We start from the raw sequence: 9,933 nt of genomic DNA on the forward strand, positions 1-9,933 counted from the left end.
AAAGGGTATCTTGTGGGTCTTGGTGATTCAGTGGAACAACAGAGAAAAAAAATTCTGGCCGACCTCACTGTACTGATAGTTCTGCTCAATCTCCTAAATACAAGGTGGGTCCTTGATTCTGACAGTAGTATTTTCCCTAAACCCATAATCCACCGTAAAAACTACAGTAGGAACCTGAGGAGCTGGTTTCACAATTGTACAAACATATTGTCCAAAAGCTGGTGCAACTGCAGCATCAGTCTGGAGCTATACGTCACCTCTTTTCCACTTAGCACAAAACCTACGCAGCCACCTATACTGCAAAGAGAAACGTGATCTCGTGATCTTGTAGATTGCTGGTAACCGCTTACTTTTGTTCAAAAGTACTCAGGATACTAAAGATTAAGCGAAGTAAAAAAAATAATAATTTAAGGAAACATTAGCGTATTTTATATGTGCGTGTTCCTTTAGGACCAGCACAGAAGTTTTTGTTGCGAAAGCAGCCCAAAAGGAGTAGAGCATCACTAGATCTGTCCTCTCTCTCAACAGTGACGTGCCTGGTGTTTCTTAGAAACTACACATCTAACAGAACTGGAGCCACGCTGACTGCATGGCCTGCATACCTTCCTGGATTTCTCATGTTGTTTGGGAAGGCTAAGAGCCCGCCTCTGTGTGTGGCAATCCATAAAATGGGCTCACTGGGTTTTTTCTAAGTAAGAGAAATTCATCAAAGCACATCTTAAATTACTTATTATGGCATCATCTTGGGCTAAAATGAGAGCCCACATCAGGAAAGAAGCTGTAAGGGACGGGAAGGCGTGGGAACTGAAAGATGACACATGGTAAGAGATGCCATGTGCCTAGAGAGAAGCGATGCTATTTCAGTTTACGAGATCTAACCCGCACGGTATACCCTAACAAGAAGCATCACAGAGAGCTTGTTTAGGGTGCGTGCAAACCAACTGGGTGACCACAGGGAATAAATAGAACAGCAGCTGACTCAGTAATGTGACTAAGATGCATTGCAACTCTAGTTAATTCTATAGATATACATTAATACAATCGTTATTCGCAAATTATTTTAGCCTTGGTTTTTCAAGGACAACTAAAGAAGCTGGATACTCAAATGTTGCTTATTTTCAATTAGATTAGGGGCCTTACTTCCTTAGATTCTGGACAATTCTTCACTAGACTTGCTTGGTATTTCTACAGGAGCAGTACAAGGCTTCCTTTAGCAGTTACAGGAAGCCATCCCGCCTGCCAATCTCTAAGTGGCTCAGTTTTGGTTTGGCTACTGGCTCAGTTGGACACAAGTGGTAGGACATATACTGCCTCAGATGTCATGAGAGACATTACTTTTTGCCATTTCAAAAATGAAGCTGTATTAAAAGAAACAGAAAACAAAAAAGTAGCTTACCCACTGGCAGTAAGCAGTGATAAAGAGCATCCAAGGCAATTTTCTTGTACTCCGTACTTGTTCTTTCCAAATCCATACTCTGACAGCAGATTTTAAGACCTCATATCTAAAGCCTCATAATGAACGCCACCAACTCAACCTAAACGCCAGTGAAAGCAAAGGTCTTGATTAGAAAGAGAACCATATAAGGGACAGTAAATAACTCTTTCAGCTTATTAACTGCTACCTTTGCATTACTTCTGTTCAAATTCATTAAGGTGCTATGCTGTCTGCATTTTATATAGAGAGCGAAAAATGTTGCTTGTGACAAAGGATAAACAAATGCTTTTTGCATTTCTTATTTCAGGAGAAGCTTGAAGACTCCTGTAACTATTCTGTATTTTCTAATGCTTTAGCTCATTTCTGACCTGGCATTTTATTTCAGCATCGGACTCCACAGCAAGGGGACCCCAGCTGAGTTTTATAGCACCTGTGGAGCAGGCTGATACTGCCATCTTGGGGAGGACTCTTTCCACATATCTTGAGGAGCCTAAGCAAGTGTCATATAAATCAGTTTGATTTTTTCCCCTGTCATATCCTCCCACAAAGACAACTTCTTAAAATCCTCTGCCCATGCTGTCGTAAGACCTTCCAGATGTGTCCCAACTCAGACGTAACATATTCATACAAATAATGGAAAGAAATGCCTTTTTTTGTGTGTGGAAGTTTGCTTAGGCACGTTTAGGACCTCATTTAAGTAGTGCTTCATTTACACTACTCTTAATTTTACAGCCATCTTGCCAGCATAAAAGCCCTGTTCTGCATCCAGCTGGGCAAGCTGTATTTTACATAAAACACCCCTCTGCTTCTGGGATTCTAGTTTTCTTGGTAGTCTAAATCCTTGCACATGCACAGCTTAAATTGCCTCCTTGGCAGGCTACTGGCTCAGTTGGACACAAGTGGTAGGACATATACTGCCTCAGACGTCATGAGAGACATTACTATGTATAGGAACAGCCCGACAAAAAGTATAGAGCTAGACTATGACATTTTAACCAAAGTCAAGACTTCTTCACAAATTAAAGGAAGTATCTTTATTTTGTCTTCATAATATCCATAATTTTATGAGATCGACCTACTCTTCTGCTTTGCAAGTGAGTCACCCCCCATCTAGTCTTCTTTGAGTTTGTATCCACTAGCAAATATGGGACCCTTGCTATACACTTTATATAAATATGCCTTGAGACACTACAGGAAAAGATTTAACGTCTCACCGCTCACCAGAATACGCACAGGAGCAGGGAGCTATCTGAAAGCAACTAAACTTGTCTATGTGTTCTCAAAAACACACAGCAACAAAATTATTACACAGATATCTACAGTCAAGTAAAAAAAAAATAAATTACTAATTCATGATGAATGATGTGAAATTGCACAAGGAGGCTGTGAGGGCACCATTAGCTCCTACCTTCTGCCAAAGCAGGAGGCAGGAAGAACCCTGGTACTGCAGTAAACCAGTACTTACAGGCTCCCACATAGAGGTACATTTTGGACAACAACATTCGCAGCAGCACTGGGCTCTGGAAAGCACCCTCCTCTTTTCCTCCATGTTTTGGTTGTTTTAATCCATCAATGTTAGGCAAACAGCTTTACATCTGCACGTTGTTTGTGTTTTGAAAATATTGTGATTATTAATTCATTGCAATAATAAGAAAAATTTCATATGCTATCAACATGCATACATGAACACACATTCAAGCACATGCAAATCAAAGTAATCCCAGTACCTCCATTATCACTCTCACATTCAAGCAGTAGTAGAACTCAAGTAACTTTCAAAAATATCAACCTCATATAATCTCTAAAGTCACAGCAAAAACTGTAGCTGCAGCTAAGCTGCAAAAATTCAACAGTGCCAATTACTGACCCAACATATCCAATTGAATGAGGATCTATCAGTAATAGATTAACCAGATTAATGTGTACGTAACAGTCTCAGCGTGGTACGTTGTCACTGGTAGTTTCAAAGTTCACATATGAACTTCATTTTACACTGCACACATGGTTTATGAACGAAGTCTGATTGAAAGAGGAATTTACGGGAAAATAAGGTAAGTGACATAATATGAAAATTTTCTTAAAAAAAAAAGGAAATTGATCACTGAAAAACCCACAAAAACCTCACTGTGAATTCACTAAGGAAGATAATCCTGTACAGTATTGTAATAAAATTAGTATGTTAATAGCTCTTGCATGTTTGGCTTTGTAGTGAAGTTATTTTAAAAGATTGATTTGGGCATGGATTTGATATGAGGGAGAAAGCTCGAACTGCACATGTAAGAACCTAAATAAATTAATCACAGGAAATCCGACTCTAAAATTATCCATGATGTCTCTATGAGTACTTAAACACAGTACTTTAAAAAAAATACATAATCTTTCTGAAGTTCTGGTGTCACTGATAACTTAAAATCAACTACTTATTTGCCAATATAACTTTCTAAAACACCTCTGAATTTATTTTATCAGCCACTATTCCTGTTAGATGATTAATGTGCACCAAAAACCCCTCAGATATTGGATTAGATAAAATTACAAAAACACTAAGAAGGCTTATGAACAATTACAGTAACTTGAAATGATACCCATTTCCCCTCTCTATCCACCAGTCTATGCTTTTATTTTCCACCAACTGTGCCATAAGTCTAACAGTTTTGTACAGTATATATTTCCAAAGTCTCAATTTCATATGGGGTTAGAACCTGCAGCATTGGTTATTTCAGCTCTTCTTTTTTTAAGTAAGATATACTTTTAATATTTATCTGTATCAGAAAGCCCTTTCAGATTACTGTCTATTTCAACTTTAATGATAGCTGACGAAAGACATACTCTAAGCTGTTCTCTGCTGGGAAAAAGTGCTCCTTTAAAAGCTACTTCTCTCTGACTATCCATTTTCTTCCTAAAAACAAGTAAAGATTTACTTCCTGAAACATGGTCACTTAATAACAGCAGCACGTATTTGTCACCATTCTCCAACTCCTCCCTTAGTTTTCCTCCTTTTCATAACCTACTCTCCCTGGATGCCAGCTGTTTCCCCAACTCTTCCCTCCTCTGTTGCCTCTCCTTAGCTTTATCTGCTTTACTTGTTCCTAGAACTCTTCTCCCATCTGATTCTTTCCCAGCTCTTTGGTTTCTGCCAGTGTTAGGTTGCTCTTGTACCTGACACACCTTCCACCTTCTTTATATCAAAGGAGCAGACTGCAAAGGACAGCAAAGGTCCAGACTTGGATCAGACAGGGGTATATGTGCTGTACTGAATGTCTATCTACACCACACACTCCTTAAAACATTGCAGGCAGGGAACAACACTCAGAAGACACTAAATTTTGCAACTTTTGCTGGATATCTTTTTTTAAGTTATCTGCAACAGCTCATGTTATTTGTTCCTCGCTCAGTGACGGGTTTGTGGATAAAAGCACAGACAATGGCAGACAGCAATGAGATGACCATCAACCTTGTTGTCCTTGGAAGAACTCAGACTGGCAAAAGCGCTGCTGGGAACAGCCTGCTGGGCAGCTCTGACTTTGAGAGTCGTCGCTCCCCAAGCTCTGTGACTACATGCTGCAGCCTTGGACGCAGCTGCCGCATTTCGGGGATTATACGAAGAAATGGCTGTGAGGTAGCTCTCCGTGTTCGAGTACTGGACACTCCAAGCTACCCTCACAGCAGTCTGAGCAAAGAGCAGGTGAGAGACGCCGTGAGATCAGCCCTGGCTCGTCACTTCGGGGAGGAAGGCCTGCATCTAGCTCTCGTGGTCCTGAGGGCTGACTTGCCTCTGTGTGCAGATGAAAGAGATCACACAATTCAGTTCATCCAGGTAACAAATAAAGAGAATAAAGAGGCAAGAACTGCTCTCTTCTGTATATGGGCTCGGCAAAAATTTACCTATCAAACTTAAGTTTTTCTCTCAGAAATTACACTTAATTATTTATCAAGACAGACCTAGCTTGTTGAAGGGAAATGCTATTTAAAGCAAAAGGTTCACTCACTCTCCTGTGCTCTGTATAGGACCAAAGTAGAGTGACGGGTCCAAAAATCACACAGAAAATCTGACTGACCTGGGACAAGGATGCTCAGCTCTGTCCTGCACTGTCACTATCGCTCTATCTGTTTAAGAGAAAATAACTAGAAAGTTACCATAAATTTACTCTGTTTAAGGAAAATTCCTAGCTTAACTGACTTGAAGCAAATATTTTTGAAGCTCCTGGGGGAAAAACTTTTTTTTGCAAGTAGGTAAGATATGTGGGAAGAGACACTGAAAAGGAATAGCTTTCTTTCCAGTTGGAGATTTCTCATTACCATGCATACATATCTTTGGAGAAGAAGGCAGGGGAGGGAAGAGGGATGCGCAGTTTATTAATCTATCTGCTCAGTTTACCTATCTGATCAGATGAACCACGCTTGTATGACTTAGAAAGAAACAAAAGGTTTAAGTTATTGCTAAATCTGCATGTTATACTTTGCATCTGTCTTACACTAATGAACCTTTTAAAAATCTTTAGGACTGGAAGGGACTTACCACCTGCTGTAACTGATATTATCTAAATATCTATGATACATATATAGACACAAATCTACCAATATATGAATATATAGATAGAAAAATAGCTTTCAAAGTGTGTTTGATTTGCTCTCCTGTTCTTTCTGATTACTCTCTATTGGTAGCCTACTCACTTTTCTGGTAGTTTGAGAGTTGGTTCTAACTTCAAGACACTGTTACTCATTGTCAGTTCACATAAATGTTTTTAGTGCTACCCTTTTTCCTTGTACAGTTCTCCACCTCTCTAGACTTCATGGTATTTAAGAAAGAGCAGTATTTACTCAGAATATCTTTAAGCCAACGAAACATCATCATGCTTCTAGTCTGAGACTGTTTTAGGTCAAATCCACGTGGGCATTAAAATGCCACCATGACTTTTCTCTTTAAATGGAGCTTTAAAACCCCTACTGGAAATGAAATAAAGCATGCTTAAAAATAATGAGAAAGCAACACTTACTTTTGTTTCATGATTACAGCTGGCTCTCAGCTTATATAATGGTTGGCTTTTTAGTTAGCTTCCCCTTAAAAGACCAGATGCTGTGATTTCATCAGCCACAAACAAACAGGGCAGGACAGCTGCCTGGTGGCCAGGAATATCGACAGGAATGGTTCTGTTTCAGTATGTCATTCCAAGAAAACATTTGTGTGAAGACTACCTTCAGCAATCAGGAGTTTTCACAATGATCCTCTGCAAAGTAGGGATGACACATCAATGAAGATGGTATATCAGTAGAAGACTACTGGCATTTAAATCTCTCTGGATTTTCTTATTTCTGTAACAGCCTAATGAATTGAGAGAGCAGCAGATATTGATTTCAGAACTAACATTACCCTTGACTTTGAGTCCTCAGCAAATCAAGGCACTATCCTCTCTCCAAAACTGATAACCAAACACTTCCTTAAACAGCTTATACCAAAATTTTGTATGGATTTAATATTTTTTAATTCCTAGTGTCCAAAACAGATTAATCACTATCAATATACCGTTTTTTTCTAAACCCCTGCTTATCTTGGAAATAGAAAGATACCCTTTAAAGCAGTTTTATACACCTTGGTATTTAGGTTACAGAGTTAAGATCATTGCAAAATGGACTTTATTACCAAAGTAGGCTTCTTGTCACACACAGGGGTTGGCATGATTGCACTAAAGTTATAATTTCATTTAGATGTGTAAATGAAAGCCCAATCTCTTACTCATACTAAAATTTTCTGTACGCATTGACAAAAAAGCAGTTTGTCATCCCCATTCCCCTCCATCAGTTGAACCACACCAGTTAAGGACAAACTCTCTGGCCCACCACTTAGGTTGATGCATTTGGTATGTTTTTCCAGAATTGCTGAGAATAGTTCAGTTTCATGGGATATAGATGGAATTTAGTTGGTGTTCCATAGAAATTAAGCATTTATTTTTTCAACACAAAGTAATTTCGTGATTAAAAAAAAAAATATAAAGAGCTGTAAAAAGTGTAGAAATATAGATATGTGAAAACTACTGATAGAAACTATTGTGTGACATAGCTAAACAACCACGTTTCCCCTATTTAAATAGACATTTTTTCACTGTAGAAATTCTATTAGTATCTGTAGTAGAACAGAGAATGGCTAGTACTGCACGATCATGTATTCCCACTGAAAGTGGATGTCAATGTCTTGGGAGGGTGAAAAACCCCAGAAATTTCAGCTCCGATAGCACAAACCAGATTACTGCCAGGAAAAGAACATACAGCTGGTCTGTTAATGCATAAGTATATGAGGTGGGAGAGGGGAAAAGGAACAAGAAAAACACCTATTTAAGAATTGCTTTTCATTACAGGAACTTCTGGGTCCCACATGGAAGGATTTCACTGCAGTTTTACTTACTCATGCAGACAAAGCAGAAGAGACTGCATTCACTGAGGAAGCGTACTTGCACAGTGCCTCAAGTACCCTGTTGTCACTTTTGAGCTCAGTACAGCATAAATACATTTTCCTAGACAACCAGAAGAGCATAATTAAGGAGGAAAGGGCTACTGTCTTAAGAAAGCTCTTGAATTTTATAAGACAAAATAATTATCAAGTGCTTCTACTTAAACATAGCAAGGAATAAAATTAGCTTTTAGGTGCTCAACTGTCTATTTTCTATGGTAGGTAATATTTAACAGAAATAAAAGAATAGAAGCCATCAACTGGAATATTCCACATCCATACCAAATACCTTTGTATGCACAGTGTAAATATCTCTTTCAATTACCTAACTACCACCTCTCACAGAGTACCTCACACTACTGCGTTCAGAATCCTAGCTTCAACCACAAAATCAGAACAAACTAGTGTTCTAAATCACGCTCCTTGTATGTATGTAGTCACAAATGAGATTTTACGCTACACCAGACTGTATATTGTAGTTCATCCAAAACACAGATCTGGAAAAAAAAAAAGTAAAAAATGTACATGAGTTCAGACTGTAAGGGAGCCTCTTTATTCAATTCTTCAAGCTTTCAGAAGTTCCTCTGTGTTCCAAAGTTTGTAAAGAGCTTTCCAGTATTACAAGTTAAGATTTATCTACTGCAAAAGTATTGCCTTACCTTGATCCAGGATTTGTTAGAATTGAGATTTTGAACTTCGAGAATTCTGTTTAATAAGACATTATCAGTTACGTAGTTCACAAGGCAGACAAAATAGCTCCCATGTGCTTAATGCTATTCAGCACATATAAAAGTACTAATTACTATTGCTTATTTCCAGATGCATTAAAAATTGACACAGTTTATAGGCACACACAAAACTCATTCAAAAAAAAGTCTTTCCATCTCTTCTTTTGCATCTGTTCCTTTTAATTTTATATCACCATCATTTTGTTTTCTCTCCTAGTTTACTGGATGAGGTTCAAAGCCTGCAAAATTCAGAATGGCTAAATTTTTTTATTTCAGTGGTTAAAAAAACCCACTGTTTTAGTGGTTAGACAATAACCAGTTAATTAAATATTATATGCCAAAATATCTGAAGTTATCTCTAAATAGTTACTTAAAAGATTTATTGTAAATTAATCAAAACCAGTTATTTTCAGGTTATTAAAAGGCAAGAACTAAAAGAAGTAATTTGAAGCTACTACCACAGCAACCATGACTACTTGCACTATATTATTATGGAATAATTCTAATTGTAAAACCTAAGAAGCTATTTCTGTTAAAACCAAAGCATCTTTTGTGTAAAACATCATTGAATAAAAATACAGGAAAAGAAAAATAATCAATTCATTTTATATGTGTTCAGGCATTTGAAACAGTTCCGTTTTTTTTTTTTTTTAGATTGACAGAGCTGGTCAAGTACTATTTGCTATTCATACTTTCTTAGTAGTATCTATCATTTGGAAGGAAATATCTAGGTGGACTATATAAAGAACTATTTTAGCAAAGTGACAGCTTTGATCTTGTTGACATTATAACAGCTTAACGGTGGCACATGAAAGTATGTCAATCTGTACATCTTAGGGCATAAAGAGCCATAGTTTAATCTTCCCATTACAGTTGTCTGCATACTACTGAGACAACACAGCCAAGCACAAAGTTGCAGAGGCTTATAATGTATCTGAAAACTGCTGGAAAGGAGAGGAGAAGAACTAGGTGACTAGAAGAATGAAAACTATCGTGGTTTTCACTGACCAACTAGTCCTGAAGTTCCTGAAGAGCAGTTAGCATACAAGGAACACCGGAGAAATTTTTCCTTATTGAGATGCTCTTGTCCATAGATCTTCTAAACCTTTCAGCTGTCCAGAAAATACGTTTGCCTGCATGTAGTTCTACCATGACCAAGCCTTGGGAATTAAGTCTTGAGCACTGAGTGATTAATGACTGCTGACAACACTTAGCCTCAAGGACAGCAAGCATGGTGAATAAGTGAATTGTGAAAATGTTGGAGGCATAACACATTCTGTACCTCTGGAAGAGGAGTCAAACAAAGAAGTTATTAGGCATGCATT

General features: G+C 38.0%; 1 protein-coding gene across 1 annotated transcript; it reads left to right on the forward strand.

Moving 5' to 3' along the window:
• Positions 1–4,843: 4,843 nt before the first annotated feature.
• GIMD1 (GIMAP family P-loop NTPase domain containing 1) lies at positions 4,844–8,129 on the forward strand. The gene is made up of 2 exons (XM_010072615.1): positions 4,844–5,252; positions 7,789–8,129. The coding sequence occupies exons 1-2, from the start codon at positions 4,860–4,862 to the stop codon at positions 8,059–8,061; spliced, it is 666 nt and encodes a 221-aa protein (XP_010070917.1). The 5' UTR covers positions 4,844–4,859; the 3' UTR covers positions 8,062–8,129.
• Positions 8,130–9,933: the final 1,804 nt, after the last annotated feature.

This window comes from Pterocles gutturalis, unplaced genomic scaffold, assembly GCF_000699245.1.
Source record: "Pterocles gutturalis isolate BGI_N339 unplaced genomic scaffold, ASM69924v1 scaffold15927, whole genome shotgun sequence".
Lineage (NCBI taxonomy): Eukaryota > Metazoa > Chordata > Aves > Pterocliformes > Pteroclidae > Pterocles > Pterocles gutturalis.

Excerpts from the sequence above, each read along its gene's own strand:
- GIMD1 (XM_010072615.1), top strand. The coding sequence starts at position 4,860 with ATGGCAGACAGCAATGAGATGACCATCAACCTTGTTGTCCTTGGAAGA. Across the intron at positions 5,253-7,788 it reads ACACAATTCAGTTCATCCAG|GAACTTCTGGGTCCCACATG; the intron begins GTAACAAATAAA and ends TTTTCATTACAG.